Raw genomic sequence first — 17,745 nt, 5'->3', positions numbered from 1 at the left:
AACGGTCATCCCCGATACTGCACAAAAGATAGATGAAGACTAACAACAATGATCTAATGATAAGTTTTACAAGCCTCTCCCATCTCCTATTGTGCAAGATACCGTCCGAAAAGTAAAAGTAAAAGAATGTTGAAAACACCCAAATTCCAGACATTCTCTCTACACCAACCGTGACATTCCTCAAGAAGAAGGAATTGATGTTGTCTTCCGCTACTACGAAGATCACTATGAGAAGAAATTACTTATCCCGACAAGCAAATTTACGGGAACTAATGCGGCTCATACTTGAAGAAAACTCTTTCAAGTTTAATGAAAAGCACTTCGTACATACTCACCGCATTGCTATGGGAACTAAAATGACGGTCGCTTTCTCTGTCTGCGCAAAACTTCCTTCAATCACGCCACAATCATAAAAACGTTTAAACAAAGAAACACTTGCAAAAAGTTTGTTTTCAAACCACAAGGAAATTTACATATGAACTTTTTCTGCTAGCAACACGCTCAGCCTGCGTTCATGCATTTCTGACCTCAACTCAACTGAGCCAACAAAACTAGCCCCTGATCATTTACTAACCGCTCCTTCATTTTCACTTCAAACCTTTCAGTTCATCATTCATAGCGAACGTAAAAGCTGAGGACTCGTAGACTTTATTTAAAAACTGGAGAAAACATGTGCGAGCGAGTCTTAGCCTGGAGTGCTTCAGAATATTGCGCTCGGCTTTTAGACCAATCACTAAGCGTAGCAAGACAAAATCAAAGCGAAATTGAATTACCTTGGAAGTTCATGAAAAACCCTTTGTTTCAACAACTAGGCATTCTTCCTGAATGCGTGATATAGTTGTAACGTGCCGGTGTAAATACGGTTTTGTTGTTTAAATGTGCCAGAAGTCTGGATGGAACGTATGACGTTAACTCGAAAAGGATCGGGTAAGGTGTTTCTATTGGGAAATCAAAACATGTCACTTAATCATGGTTTGGTTTAAACATTAACTTGTCGTCAGGATTAAACTCATAAGAAAATACGGCGAAGAGTTTACATTTCTTCCGGTCTGTTACTAACGACTGAAGTTAAATATAAAAAGTCTACCTTAAGAGATTTGGATGGAAAAGCTTGTGATCTGCGTAAATAAACACATTCGATTCGATTGATTAAATTAAAAGTCCAAACCCAGGGCAGACTTACTGTTAATATACATACGAGCCTTGTCGAAGAGACAGACCTTTAGCAAGGACGATTGTGACAGATTGCCACGGTTACCGGAAAAAAACAAATAACTTCGGTCAATATTCTGCGCACGTTCGTGATGGCGCTCACCGTCGTACACTCCGCGCTGACCGTCAATTAAACTACCTTTCAGTGCGTGCTTACCAAGGGTTAAATTTTTAACTCGCAAATCATCCATGTGGTCGTCTGTTGTTGGTTTGCGTCTAGAACGGTTACGAAGAGTGACATAACATCATGTAGCATAGCGAACTCGTTTCTTTTGTTGTTGCTGTTGTTGTTTTCTTGTCTTTTTCTGCATTTTTTGCAATTTTTTGTATTTTTGTTTTTCTCTGCGCGAGCGACATCTTCGATTTAGCGGCATAAAGAATTTTTTTTTTAATTTTCGATGCCGTCTTTAAAAATAGTAATGCCTGGAAGTTGCAACTGAACATAAACATCAAAGTATTACACGGTGGTGAAGTAGCAAATGTTTAAGTACAAAGACAACTTACAAAAACCTAGCGAGAAAAAGTGAAAGGTTAACTCTCGCTAATTCCGTGGCCAAAATTTTGATTTGCCAACTGTTTCTTCCGGTCATTTTAATGACATCGCTATGGAAACAGCATTTTGACATGCGCGTCAAGCCAAGTCTCGTTGTCTTGACAGAGTTTCGAGAAACATTGCAGAATTAGTCATTATTTTTTCATTATTAGTCATAATATTCTAGCAATTTAACCTATTTTCGTATTCTGACTTCCTAAGAACATGAAGGAAGGGGTGGGGTGGGGGGGGGGGGGGGCGGTCTTCCAAAACAATGTAAGGGAACAATGAAACATATTATCATAGCCCAACCCCTAACTACATACGTTATGAGCCCTGCATGCCTTATTACACAGTCGGTGTCACAGTTTTAAGAAATTCCGTTTGTTCAATCCAATACTAAAACATTCATGCATATGCGCCTGATTTCCGCGGCGGAGTCAAGCTTATAAACGGCGGAAAGAATGCACCGTTAGTGGTGTTATAAAATTCATTAATTCCCTCGCCAACCGCTCCCTAGTTAAGGAGCTTGACTGAGGTTATCTAATGGACGCAGCTCTCACCTTCAGTTTGAGATATTCTACATTTATTTATTGCTTCTATTTGATTATCTCGTTGTTGGTTTATCGTTTTGTTCATAGGCCTAGAATTCGACAAAACTTTTCAAGTAAAGCCTTTTACCTTTTCCACGATTATTTTATTGGTTTCCTTTGATTTCAAGATTGACAGTTTGACACTGATTTTTTGCGGCCCCAAATAAAACCTTTCAACACTTAGAGGGCATTAGGCCACCATTTGCTTCCATCTAACAGTAATTTTCTTTTTTTTTATGTACGGTGGAAGAATAACATTTTATACAGGCCTCGAGCTTTTCCTCTGCATATAAATTTCACAGCTTCAGAACCTAGCCGGTGGCTTTCTTACTCTGTAAGTATGAGTCTGGTCTTCACGCTGCTTGTGATGTGTCAGATGTCTTGTGAACTGGACACTCAGCAGTGTAGAAGCGAATATTCCATCCGCGGCATGATGTTAAAAGGGCATATCTTCATGGTCAAGAAAACTGCAAACTGGTTGAAGTGTGTAGAGAAGTGTAACCATGACGTCAGATGTCAAAGCTTTAACTACGTCATCAGCCAAGGCATATGTGAGTTGAACAACCGCACCAAAGAAGCCAGACCTGAAGATTTTGTTCCGGACAGCGATCGGTTCTATATTAAACGATTAGATGGAAGAGGTATTGTTCTTCTTTGAGTGTTTATCTCTATCTTTTTTTATAATAAAAGTATTCGTCTCTTACACAAAGGTACCCGAAATCTCTCTATATTCTGAGGACTGAGAACAATGCTCGCAGCGAGCGAGACAATTATGACACAAAAGCCCTGAAAGAGCAGTGTTATTTGTCTTTTCTATATTTTTAGTTCCCCTTGGATCCGTTCCCGAGTTGCCAGCTGAGTCGTGCGCCGAGATCAGGGTGAGTGAAGAAGAAAATGCAGTCAGCGGTTATTACTGGTTCGATTCAATTAAACTTGACGAGGTAGGGATGGCTCCTTGTGACATGCCTAACCAAGGTAAATAGACGTCCGAGGTTTTACCTCGGTTTAGTGCTTCCGCTTCCTCCAATAAACTTCCACTCTCCCGCCTCCTCTTCCGACGTCATCTGGCTGCACATTATACAATAATCATGTGAAGGACACTCTGGGTCACGGGTAATCACATCATGTCAGGGATTATCAGCCTCAGCCTTCGGCTTCGGCTGATCACCCCCACCTCGACCTTGATTTTTCTGGATATCACAAAATCCTCATCCAATAATTGTTTTTAGTATACACCACACAAGTGAATAGTGCTTTTCGCGCGCTCTGATTGGTTAACTCCTAGGTGATTAGCAAGTACTATTCACCCCCACTTCGGTGAATAATTGTTAAATGAAATGGAACGGCATGCATGAAGTTACCAAGTTAATCAAAACTATAACAAAACTCTCCAATGTGATTGGCTATCAGCAGCCCGATTTGAGCATTAATTGGACAGTGTACGCGTCATGCTTGTAATTGGACAGTACGTGTCATTTTGCGCGCGCTGTTGCAGTGCACTTTGTTGAGTAAACTGCTGTGTTTTTGAGCATTCATAACGACGTTTAATCGTTCAGCGCTCAATCGATGGTTTGTTCGTTTCTCGAATTTTGTCATAGTTTTGATTAATTGGTAACAGGACATCGTGTCGTCCAATTCAGTCTGTAATCATACTCGTGATTAACAAATCGGACTCCCGCTTCGCGGTCGTCCGATTTTGTTAATCACTCGTATGATTACAGACCGAATTGGTCTCCACTCAGTCCTATTACCATTATTAAGACTACAAGCAACAACCCACAGCACAGCACGAAAGAGGCTTCCACGGAGGGGAGAGTTATTTACGTATTTATTTGCTTATTTTTTAGCTGACATATGTAAGAACTACCAAACTCTGACAGATGCAGAAAGAAAATATGACTACGTAACAGTAAACTCCAAATGTGACAGAACCCTGAATGGCTGGTATCGTTTTGAAAGAGCTGCAGGTACAAAAATGGTGACCACATGTCCACCGATGGGCAGATGTGGTGCAAACTTCCCTGCCTGGTTAAGTGAAGATCATCCTACAGTGGCTGAGGGTACAGTCACAAGAAAAGTCTACATTAATGAGTTTGGAATATGTTGCCAATCGTCAGTCTATATCAACTCATAAACTCAATGTTCCATTACCTTGCACAGACTATTAGTTTTCAGTCTTCCTTGTAACTTAAAGAAAGCAGAGTCCCTTGGGCAATTCAAACGACTACTCAAAGAAGAACTGTAAGGCACGGCATTCGTGGAAAGCAGCTTTTTATTTAAATATTTTTCATTATATCAGTACTAGGTATTTTTATAGGTATTTTTAAAGCTGACCAATTTTGTACCGTGGATAAATAAAGATTATCTATCTCTATCTAAGTTAAAAACTGCACTTCCTACTTTATCCACAAGTTGACTGACCCAGGGGGATGGGGATGTAGCATACGTTATTGTGGTATTGACTAATCCGGCCATGGCTTTTGAGATTTGTGTTTCAGCTGAATATTAGTGGATACTGCCTGACATTATTACTTACAGCAAAACTTAATCAAAGCCTGGCTGTTCAAAGCACTACTAAGCTAGTCCAGGATGAGTGTGACTTTTGATCTTTGCCATTTCATTTCCCTCCAGTTCTTACGACGACTGATAACCTCTAAGTCCTGTACAAATTAGCAAAGAAAACATTTTCGCCGCAGAAAAATGTTCACTGAGCTGCTAAGAAAATGTTTTGAAATACTTTTTGTAAAAAGGTAACGCCATTGAATCAAAGCAGGAAGATTTCGGTCGCCGCCCGAGCGCATAGTCCTGTCGGATTTGAGAAACCTTTTTGTTTTCGTTGATAGAGACGGAAATGTAGTGTGATTAGAAAAAACCCTCTGACAATTTGATACTTTTATCAATATTCAGCCCAACCTCGTTCTCAGGGCCTCTCATCTTACCGCCCCCCGGAGCGAGATATGATTTCCTATAATTTATGACAAAGTGAGGGTGATGTACACTAGACGTGACAAAGTTTTAGCTGCCGTAGTACCAATGAATGCGATAGCGTCAGGCACCTGTACAGGGCAGGTAGAGAAGAGAGAATCAATTCCCTGCACGGCTGAAAATGCCGGCTGATATGATATCAAATGACGGTGGTGAAACTCTCTAGCTACAACACGGCGGATTTTACAGAAGAAATTATCTCATCTCTGGAAGTTCCAAGGCTGCTGATTCCCGTTGCAGCTTGCTGAGCTGGTAAATCACGTGCACACACAAAAAATTCTCTTGCAGAAATTTTGCCTGTTTCATCACGCTATCGAAAAAAACAAGTTTCTTTGTATAGGTAAACGAGCCAAGAAAAAATTCAGTTTTTAAATCTCCTTTAGCCAATCGTCTTCTCAAACTCTCTTCGGTGTTTTCAGAGGAAAATTTCACTTTTCTTCACATCGATTTGCTTTAAATTTTGCATAATTCTTCAATTCAGGATTTTCTTTAATCTAATAAAGACATTTTCTCGTAAATTAATCCTTAGTTTTTATATTCGTTACTTCATAAAATGTAGTAACTCGCTTACATCATAGTTAATGGAGGGGACTTGTAATGAAGCCCAGCAAACATCAAAGGAGCAGATAAAGATGCCAAGGTTCATGTTGGAAGGTCCACGACCGTGCACAATCTTTTGTTTTGCGTGCATACATTATATGCATGAATTACGAAACTAACACGTTTCTATTGGTCAGTTCCTCAGTGCAGAGTAAACAACTATTGTGTTTTGTGCAAGGTCAAGGCCACAAAAGCGAACAAAAACATACAACAAAGAACTTTGTCAGGTTTCATAACCATTTCCCTCTATTAACTATGCTTACATAATTTAATTTTTAAATATATTTAAGCTGTAGTGCTAACATGGTATAAGGTATATAAACAGACAACAGTCACTTATAGATATACGTCCAGTACCTTTGTTATTTAATTTCGTATATGTTAATTAATAAGTAATGAATATCAATAACCCTTTTTAACTTTTCGCATTTGCAGTGTAAAGCAAAGTGCATACAAGTTGAATTATACAAGTTGGATTATACAATACAATAATTATCATTGTGAAAGATAATGAAATGTTTTAGTGGGATTAGTCTAACTAAGTTAGACATAGAACTCTACATGTGTGTTCAGTTATATTTACTGCAGCATTAGAGTTCATTTAAGGGCCCGAGTAGCATGATAGTGCTTTTGCCAAGCTTTCCGTGAAAAGGCACCAGGAGTCAAAAGAAAAGCATTCAAATTATTGTTAATTAATTTGTTCAAAAATAGATTTCAAGTAGCAACAAATAAACTTAAACATTCAAGTTAACAAAATAAGAATGAAACCTACTTTTATCCCACCTAATCTCAGTATTCCCTGACATTTTTGCATCCCATGAAGTTATTATTTCCCTTATAGATTCGAGCAGCAACAAACTAATTTTCAAGCAGTCATTTTTTTCCGTTTTCTTTCAATCTAACTACAATTTTCAAACTGTGCAAATAACTTGTGCGTTATCACGCTACACAGAGGCCCAGTATCATCTTAGCGGAGTGCTAAATGAAATTACGTAAAATACAACGTTCAGTAATGACTTATCCAACAAAATAATATTAATATTTAACACATAGAGAAGCTTTTAACTAACTGTCGTAAAACGAGAACCAAGGTAGTCACCCTGACCATGCAATCAAAAAGGAAACAGACAATCCACTGAGCCAATATTGCACTCGCGGCAAGCACATGCCGACGGCATGAAACTCGAGAAAACATGACTGTACGTGCGAGCGAGTCTTAACTAGGAGCCGGTTTGAGAATGAAGCGCTAGGCTTTTAATCCTAGCAGCAAGCATAGCAAGGCGAATTCTAAGCAAATTAATCTGAATTACCTTAGGATTTTAGACAAAAAAACCCTCTGCGTTAGTAAAGGCATTCTTCCTGAATGCGTGATATAGTTACGACCTGTCGGTGTAAATACGGTTTTGTTGTTTAAATGTGCCAGCAGTCTGGATGGAACGTATGATGTTAACTCGGAAAGGATCGGGTAAGGTGTTTCTGTTGGGAAATCAAAACATGCCACTTAATCATGGTTCGGTTTAAACGGATTAACTTGACGTCCCTGTTAAACATATAAGAAATACGGTGAAGAATAACTTCTCTTCATTTAAATTTTTCCAGTCTACCTATAGAGATTTGCATGGAAAACTTTGTGAGCTGTATGCTACTTGAGGGCGGATAAACACATGATTCGATTGATTAAATTAAAAGTACAAACTGTAAACTCGATAGTTTAGAGAGTTGTTCCATACAGACATGAGTGCCGTATATCTGTTATTACTATAAATCTACTAGCGTTCTATCACGAATGCCGTTCTCTGATTGGCTTCGCTACTCACTATCTTTTCCCTGATAGATAGGGAGTAGCGTAGCAGTGTGCCCTTGTTAACAAAATGACGGCCGCTTCTTGGCGTTTTCGAAGTATCTGTGAAGAGGATTTAAATTAAGTTTTGAACGACTAGTAGATTTATACTAAAACAATTAGATTATTCGCTCTCGATTTCTATCACGCTATAGTTGACTCGGGCTGCGCCCTCGTCAACTGTCACGCGATAGAAATCTGGAGCCCACAATCTAATTGTTTAATATATGCTAATGAAAAAACTCATGTACACGTTTCAGATTGTTAAACTAAATAAAGTTCATTGAAAGCAGTCGCTTGCAATGCTTGGAATACATGTATCTACTATTTTCCGCAGGATTTTAACTTCATTTGAAGTGAATTTTTCGCAGTCATCTTGTAACTGCTGCAACTTTCAATTACTTTCACAAATAGAACCAATCAAAACTAGGCCTGTTAACAAAAGTTATCTCCATTTTTTAAAGTTTTGTGCAGTGGAAGTTATACAAGTGATACAATGTTTGGGGGACCTCCCGTGAAATATCCCAAGACAGACTTGATTGTTCAGTAGACATGCTTGCCCAGTATACTTGCCATGGTCAATTGTTTTTAGGTCATGCGGTCTACCGCGAAAAGTATGTTCGAGTTCAATAATTGTTTTAGCATTTAATCATCAAGTCCCTTTTTTTTCACATTAAATTTTCACATTAAATCACTCTCTCCCATCTTTCACACAAGAGCATGGTTACAATTACGCATGAGCAGAATATTACTTGCAGCAAAAGACATTTAGACGTTGCTACGCATGAGCAGACGACAATTTGTAGGCAGGTCACGTGTTGGACTCTCGGCCAATAAAAAGGAAGAAATAAATTTTAAACGGTTTTTTAAGAAGTAAATACATCGAATGATGATGAAAGATGGTAAATTTGCAGCTCGGTGAATAAATAATAAAGATGAAATGTTTCCACGAGTGAGGGACGAAGAAATATTAAGAGTTCAAACCAGGTTTTTGTGTGACAAGCGTCCTGCAACTGCCAGGATCAGCAATGTCGAGAGCATTATGTGCAAATAATTTTTTACATAGTATTTACACATGAGGGCTTTCTACATTGCTAATCCTAGCAACAGTCAGTGAGGTTTGAAACAAAACTTGCGTGAGGAGCGTGACGAGCGTCTGTGTAGGAGGCTACTGCAGAAGCGATCGTGATTATCGCACTTTGAAACCGTATATGCTTAAGACCACCGGTATTCCTCTCTGCGCCTCGCCATCTTCTAACTTTGCGGAGAAGTCTTTTCCATATCACCCGGACACGAGGGAAGAATACGTTGGATATGATAATTCTGATGAAAAAAAAAATCAGTGTTTTACAGAAAACCAATATTCTCCACCAATATGGCCGCAAGAGAATGGGTTGGAATCTATTATTTCGTGTCAGGGGTCCCTATGGAAGCTACAAGACAACGCTGGATTCGATTCGAGGAAGATATGGCTAAAACGTATTGGTAAAACATGTAATTAATAAATAATTTCGTTTAATGCACTGAAGATAATGCGATTCGAGCGGCAACATTCACTACAGGCTAATGAAACAACTAATGAAGCCAACTAACCAGGTGGTTTTGTGTTCAAATTACATGTATAAACAAAATACATTATTTGTTGCCACGAAACGGAACACGCACGCTTATATTCGCTCAAAGCAGACTTTGCAACTAGGAAACATTTCTCTGACGAAAAATGTCCACTGAAAAACAGATTTTACTTCGTTTCCCCTCCATGATCATCAGTAAGGTTACAGAAAATAACAACTTTTTTTATGTTTTGGAATATATTTATTCATTCCTCCTGGCAACGCGGTCGATAGCGCCCTATCAAAAGCCAATAGCATCGAAATAATACATTCATCTCGTTCAGAGAGTATGTAGTATACTTAGTATAGAGCAAAGGAAAATGATTTAGATTGTGCTATCATAGAGAAAATAATAATACTAACGGTCTCATTCTCAGCCCTTATCAATTTCAATGGTAGCTGATGATTTTGTTTTCCTAACAAAAGCGTTAATTACTGTTATTCAAAGCAGCCTCCTTCGCAGACATTTTTTTGTCTCTCAGACGTTCCTTCCCAACGAACGTAAGTCTACATTTTGCGACTTAAAAAATGATCCCGAGACACCAAAATACTAACATGGTGGGCTCAGCGGGAAGCATACACATCAGTGGGGGTCATATTGATCGCCCCGAGGGAGCCTGTTTGGCTAAAAATTGGCTCTTTATTACGCAATGGTGATCTCCCCGCGATCTCCTACTGTCCTTTACGGATAATGAGAATATCGCGCCCTAAGGCCTTTTAAAAACATTTACATTGAAAGTGATACTTCTCAATTCCGCAAAAACAGACGTTCCGAAATAAAAATATCCATATTCCTTGTAAACAGCTTGGAGTGGCGCATCATTCGTCATCATTTATAAGTAGTAAGCCGCGGAACTTGGCGGTCCTGATCCCTGTTTCGGATGGATCTTTTTCAATGTTCTACCATGGTTTTGGCTTTGACGATATCGTTCAGCACCATACCAACTTCAAAAGGTACCGCCCCATTTATATACTTTCTTTCACAAAAATGCTTATTCTTAGCCGATTCGGAGCTTAGTGAAAACCTTTGGGAGACTTCGTAATCATGTTTTTGCGGATGAAATCAACACAGGTTCACCTAACGTCATTGATGCACGCGCTCAAAGTATCAGCCGAGGAGTTCACAATGGCGTCGCTTTTGCCAACTTCAAGGCCCACCAGTTCTCGTACTTAAACATTAAAAGTCTTGGTACTGATTACGCCCTCAATGGAAAAGAATGTGGCGTTGCATGTGTTAACATACCGTCATGTTTCTCCTTCAACCTGGCTGCATTTTATGACATCAACGGAAGAATCTTGTGTGAACTACTTCCATCTGACAAGTACAACAACTCGGACAAGTTCATCAGCAGCCAACTTTTCCATCACTTTAGTATTGCGGTAAGTACTTAACCGACAAACTCTTTGAAACGCATTTTGATAAGACTGTTTTAATAGTAAACTACTATCTTCAAGAGCTAGAAACGTTTTCTGCAACAATGTACAATTTCAATATAGATTTCATCAATGTAAACGGAATCGGATATATGAATTGAGAGGCCTAATTTTGTTCAGTTGACAGTTACAGGTAGACTCAAGTGTAAGCTTAGCTCTTGAATTAAATAGGTTCGACCTTGAAACTCGCGCAACAGAACCTAATAAGCTTTTTAACTCATTGCCTCGTTTATGTTTATATTTTTTGCTGCAAAAGACAGTCCACAAAGCGGAAGATCTCCTCTGGTCAAATTTTCTGGCACAAACTGCGACTCATTTTTTCCTACAAAAATTGCCTGTCAAAATTGTTTTCAACCGACAATTACAAGTAAACACAAACTCAAGCCTCAGAATGAGTAGATTAGAACTTGAAGCTCGCACAAAGAAGTGGTGGATGGTAACTGCGGGACTTTGCGAGAAGGCGAGAATAGCGCGCCCAAGACATTTGTTACTTTCTAAATTGCGAAATTAAACCGGACTTCAAAGTGTTTTGAAAAACTAAACTGGAAGTCCAGTAAAATTCGACGAAAATTTTGCGAGACACGTGGTTTTTGAAGGACCATTCACCACCGTTTGATATGGAAATTCAAGGTTTGGCGTGGAAGTTTGCTTCAAAGTCTCCGGAAAAATTACGTGCTCGTGCACATTTTGTTCTACAAAAATTGGCAGTTAAAGGCGGGGAAAAAAGTACAGTTGACTTTGAGAGCCCTAATTTCGTTCAACCGACAATTAGAGGTAAACACACTCAATCACAATTTCAAGACTAGAATCGAACTGGGTGGGTTAGACCTTGGAGCTCGTTCAACAAAAACCTCATAGCCGCTTATCTCCCTCTCTCATCTGTTATTCATCAAGCAAGAAAAATCGGCACACGAAGATCTCGTCGCTTTAAACTTTGCGGGAAAAAAAATACACAGTCATTTGCACATACATAGAAGATATGACAGGGAGGCGCGGAGACATAAAAGTTTATTTTCGAGTAGTAAAAACAATATTTTTTGCAAACGAGCGCAGCCTGTTAAAAGAAACACAAGGTAAATATAACGGTATAGTTGACTTGAGAGGCCTAACTTCGCTCAACCGACAATTACGAGCAAACACAGCCACAAAGTTGAAACTAAAGACTTGAGCTGAGTAGGTTCGATCTTGAAACTCGCGCAACAGAACCTAATAAGCTGTTTAACTCATTGCCTCATTCATGTTTATATTTTATGCCGCAAAAAACATCCACAAAGCGGAAGATCTCGTCTGGTCAAATTTTCCGGCGCAACCTGCGACTCATTTTTTCCTACAAAAATTGCCTGTGAAAATTGCTTTCAACTGACACCTACGAGTAAACACAAGCACAAACTTTAGACTCAGACTGAGTAGGTTAGAACTTGAAATTCCCACAAAGGGGTGGTGGGTGGTAACTGCGGGACTTTGCGAGAAGGCGAGAATGACGCTCCCGAGACATTTGTTACTTTCTAAATTGCGAAATTAAACCGGACTTTAAAGTGTTTTGAAAAACTAAACTGGAAGTCCAGTAAAATTCGACGAACATTTTGCGAGACACATGGTTTTTGAAGGGCCATTCACCACCCTTTGATTTGGGAATTCAAGGTTTGGCCTGGAAGTCTGCTTCAAAGTCTCCGGAAAAATTACGTGCTCGTGCACATTTTGTTCTACAAAAATTGGCAGTTAAAGGCGGGGAAAAAAGTACAGTTGACTTTGAGAGCCCTAATTTCGTTCAACCGACAATTAGAGGTAAACACACTCAATCACAATTTCAAGACTAGAATCGAACTGGGTGGGTTAGACCTTGGAGCTCGTTCACCAAAAACCTTATAGCCGCTTATCTCCCTCTCTCATCTATTATTCATCAAGCAAGAAAACTCGGCACACGAAGATCTCGTCGCTTCAAACTTATGACAGGGAGGCTCAAAGACATAAAAGTTTATTTTCGAGTAGTTAAGACAATATTTTACAAACGAGCGCAGACTGTTAAAAGAAATAAAAGATAAATATAACGGTATAGTTGACTGCGACAGGCCTAACTTCGCTCAACCGACGATTACGAGTAAACACAAGCACAAAGTTGAAACTAAAGACGAACTGAGAAGGTTCGATCTTGAAGCGCGCACAACAAAACATAGCAAGCAGGTCTCATTTATTTTTCATGAAGCAAAACACATTCACACAGGAAGATCTCTCTGATAAAAACTGAGCACTCTCTTTTCCCCAAAAAATTGCTTGTTAAACGAGGTAAAACGAAAATATATAGAAGATATAACAGGACGGCGGTGAAAAATAAATATATCGAGGACATGTTTTGCGAACTAGCGCCGCCTGTTACAGAAACGGGTAAAAATTAAATATAACGGAATACTTGACTTTAGCGAACTAATTTCGTTCAGTACGTGTAAACACAACCAAAATCTATGATCGGAATTGAACTGGGTGAGTTCGATCTTTTCGATCTTTTCGATCTTTCGTCGCTGTCACTGAAAATAATTCGCTGTCTTTTAAACTCTTTTTGTTCAAACTCGGGGCCTTTCTGAACCGAGCAGCTGTGAAAACATTCACTTGTCCCTCTTGGCGCTAGTAAAAATAGGCTAGGTTACTGTACTTGTGCTGGGCTGAACTGTCGATGTTGCCGTAATTTCATCCATTCTTATTTTCGGTGAAGACGGAATCAGTCATTACACCACCAAAAGGTTCCTGTCCCTGGGATCCTGATAAATCGGCCGAGATGTGTTGTTGACAGTTTTCTCTGAAACAGCCGAATAGTTATTTAGCGAATTAATTTATTTTTTTGTGTCCAGTCATTAGCACAATTTCAGTGGGTGAAATATTATACAATACCAAAGATTCTGGAAGAGATGCTTTCTTGCGTTATGGTTTACTAATTTCTGGTCCTACTGACTGGGTTGGGAGGTTTTTCATCATCGAGCGATGTGAATTCCCAGCGGGAAAGCTTTCAACCTTTTTTCTCTGCCTTTGAACTTCTGTGTTGATTAGCGAGATATACAAGACGTAGAATGGCCATTCATCACCTGATGGTCTCTATTGGGTTTTTCTTAGCTTAGTTTAGCGTAGCTTACCTTCAGTTACTAAATTTCAGTTTATTTCTTAGTCTCCATGTATGAGTGGACCGTGCCAGAACGGTGGAACTTGCGTTTCAATTTATGAGAAAAACAGTTTTGTGTGCCTTTGTACAAAAGGATACACAGGAAGTATTTGCCAAACAGGTAAGACGACGATAACACTTGCACGATGACAGAGTCACATGATACGAGATGTTATAACCCCGGGAGGAGTACTCCCTTATATGGGTTATATAGGTATGTGCGGCCCCAAAGGGTAGGGTTTTTCAGCCGTTTTGGTCATAAATAGGGTATCGATTTTAGCTGATTTTGGTCATAAACAGGGTATGGTTTTTGAACTCTAGCCTTCATATGGGTACGTTTGTAAGAAGAAGCCACTTTTTCATCATTATCGAAAAGAAAACATCAAAAGCCCTTCACAAATTATGTTTATGGTAACTTAACATTGGTCTGAACTAAGGAACCAACCATAACGCAGGTCTGAAACAGGGTTTTGATTTAAGGGACAGGTCATAAAGCACCCCCCCCCCCTCCCCCGGGGTTATAAGGTTATAACATGCTCTTCATAAAGAAGAAAAAGTCCAGCCATCTCCATATAAAGTTACCTTACCTTACCGTACCTTACCTCACTGCTATAAAATACGTTGGTTTGTTTCATTACTTCACTCTGAATACATTTTATATCTGTCTGGATTCGCAAAAACATAGCCGGCCACAGATTTGATTTGCGATAAATGATTTAAAAAATAGATAAATAAATGAAATATGCAGTAAGAAATTCTCTACATTCCATGCTAGGTAAGATTTACAAGCTGCTGCCATAGCGAAAGCAAAACAAAAAATAATAAAATAAATAAATAAAATAAAATAAATAAATAAAAATCGCTTGATTCAGTCTTTAATACTGTTTTTATAAATCCAGACCAAGAGCCCCGATTATGGCTTCTGTTATCAGTAAATTTCATTTCATTGCATTTTGTTATTATTGATTTATATTATATTTTATTTTTTCTTCGCATACATGGAACGTTTATCCACTTGGGTAGAAATTCAACCAGACTTACCCCCTCCACCTACCTTAAATAATGTCAAGTGTAGACTAGGCAAATTAACAAAGAAATTTTTTTCAAACCTCTATAAGGTTGTCATGTTTCAGATATGATTACATAAAATACTGATAAGAGGATTTTCCAAAATCATCACCACAGTAAAGCTTACGACGATGAACCTTGACATATTTTGATCCACAGTTTCCAAAGGCTGTGCTGACAGTTACAAATCTGGAGAAAAGACAAACGGTGTTTATACGATCAACCCAGATGGTACAGGGATCATTAAAGTGTTCTGTGACCAAACAACAGCCGGAGGAGGGTGGTTAGTATTCCAGAAGAGACTGGACGGTTCGGTGGATTTCTACCGAGGCTGGAACCAGTACAAACGTGGCTTTGGATCTCCGACTGGTGAATTTTGGCTCGGGCTTGACAACATACATCGTCTGACTAGCAGTGGAAGTTACAAGCTTCGCGTTGATCTGGAAGACTTCGCAGGGAACACCTATTACGCCGAATACGATTTCTTTAAAGTGGCGAGTGAGGGAGAGAAATACAAACTGAGCGTGGGAAGCTACTCAGGTTTGAATTTTTACATTCTTTGATAACTATGATCTCAGTTAGATCGAATTCTGTTGACATTAAGTACCAACAGACCCAATAAGCTCCTTGATTTCTTTCATCTCGTACTAAGTTGTGGAAAATGTTTTTCTTGGTAGGACCAAACTGAAGTTTGTCATAGTATTTATAATTACTAACTAAATGGGGCGGTGTATGAAGCAAGCAACTAAATGATTATCATTTTAGTGGCACGCATGAGTGGAAATTTGTGTCTGAGCAAAGTCAGGTTATGGACAAAGCCAAGATTTCAATTTCGGGGATGAAGGAAGGTCAAGAGGGGGAAGGCAGAATTTAAGCTAGTAAACTCCATAAGTTTCCTTTTGCTGGTTATCACAGCTTTTGGTAGCCTGAGTCTATTTTATTTTCCGAGAGGTGTATTATTAAGCTGGGAGGGGGCGTGGGGATGCGAACAGCTTAACGAGCGAAGGTACTCAGTATTTGTTCGTCTCTTTTAAAACCAGTATTCTTGTCCTCTCCAAGACTCTTCTTCAAATACAGTCACTTTTCAAATTCCGAAAAGATATTCTGAACGTTTTAAAAATGCCTTTTTTTAAAAAAGACTTAGTTTTAGATAAAAATTAGCAACGTAGACTTTTCAATTTCTTGTCTATTTAATGATTTTAATTTAGCACTTTTTGTCAATTTTTGATATTGTAAGTGCCTATTAAATATTCCAGCTAATTTTACTTTGTAACATTTGATATGTTTTTTTTTTTTATCAAATGAATAAAGATATTATCACTATCATTATCATCACATGTAACTATTTTACCGGAGAAAGTAAACCTAAGTTAAAAAAAAATCAACATACCGTAAAATCCTCCGTAAAATCATTTCTTAACTGTTCTACGAAAATGCAAACAAGAGACAGCGCCTAGCTCGAAAAGCCATGAACTAAAAATATCTAGAGGATACATCATAACTTTACTTTCTTGAGATCTCCAGGTAATGCATTTTCTGGCAATCAGAGGACCATCTAAAAGAATAATCATAACTATAAATTCAATATTAAGACAGAGCCACGATGTCCCAGGATGGACGCAACAAAATATATCAGTTCCATTCTCAGTAACTAAGGATCAAGTAGATGATCATGGAACTTTGTTTCTCACTCAAAGAACGTCGACACTAACTAGACGCAAGTGAAATTCTTAATGTGCTTAAATGAGCGCTGACTATGCCTCTGTCGAGCTGTTACAAAAACATTGCTTTTAAAGTTAATTATATTTTGAATTATTATCAATAGGTCATTTCCGAGTTTCCTTGTGCCTCTGTTTCAAAACGAGTCTTCGTGTAAAACCTTTCTTATGAAAATGAGTTTGATTTGCATGAAAATGAACATGTAGGCGGAACACATTTTCATATGAATGGTTTCGCACGAAGACTCGTTTTGACACCGAGGCACGCGGCAACTCGGAAATGGCCTATTAGCACTATCTTATCTTTGTAGTAGTAACGTTTGTCACATTTTGTAATCATAAAAGTTTCTAAAACGTTATGATACTAATCGCCGTAACTTTAAAAGCTCATATAAGCGCAAATATGCGCTTATAAGCGCAAATCATCTTTGCGACATGGGAATACTTAATCTTATTTTTGTTTCTGTAATGCTCGGTTTAGGAACCGCTGGAAATTCTCTGGCTGATCATGATGGCCATAAATTCACTACAAAAGATCAGGATAACGACGTAGCCTATGTAAACTGTGCTACAGTCGATGTAATAAGAGGAGCCTGGTGGTTCTATGAGTGTAGAAAGAGCAACCTGAATGGTGTCTATGCGATCGGAGGGGATGGTGGAACCATGAAATGGGGTGGCATTCGCTCCATTAAGAGCGCTGAAATGAAGATCAGGCCGGTGGATTTTTAGAATAAGCACTTTAGGTGAAACCCTTTTTCTTACTCCCCTGTTCTTAATCTTAGTAAGACTCATTGTCCCTGACCGTATTTAGCTAGTCCTAGTCCTAGACAAATAGGCGGAAAATGGCGGAACTGTTTTGTCTAGGGAGAAGATAAAAACGTCGTATTACTCGCGCTATTTTTTTTATGCAGAAGTTTCATGCACTTCATTAATATCAACTAAGTTAGTCCAACGGGCAAATACTTGCAACAAAAAGCATTCAGTCGGATTGCTTCGTGCAAG

The 17,745-nt window shown here is 38.8% G+C and overlaps 1 protein-coding gene across 1 annotated transcript; it reads left to right on the top strand.

Annotated features, from left to right (window-relative positions):
- Positions 1–2,677: 2,677 nt before the first annotated feature.
- On the top strand, positions 2,678–17,613 carry LOC110065699 (uncharacterized). The gene is made up of 7 exons (XM_089272304.1): positions 2,678–2,888; positions 3,163–3,312; positions 4,185–4,397; positions 10,448–10,755; positions 13,964–14,078; positions 15,185–15,565; positions 17,225–17,613. The coding sequence occupies exons 1-7, from the start codon at positions 2,678–2,680 to the stop codon at positions 17,470–17,472; spliced, it is 1,626 nt and encodes a 541-aa protein (XP_089128430.1). The 3' UTR covers positions 17,473–17,613.
- Positions 17,614–17,745: the final 132 nt, after the last annotated feature.

This window comes from Orbicella faveolata, unplaced genomic scaffold (genome assembly GCF_042242905.1).
Source record: "Orbicella faveolata isolate gen_17 unplaced genomic scaffold, um_ofav_v1 contig_34, whole genome shotgun sequence".
NCBI classification, from domain to species: Eukaryota; Metazoa; Cnidaria; class Anthozoa; order Scleractinia; family Merulinidae; genus Orbicella; species Orbicella faveolata.
The sequence above is the reverse complement of the archived record's forward strand: the minus strand, read 5'-3'. Positions and strand labels throughout refer to the sequence as shown.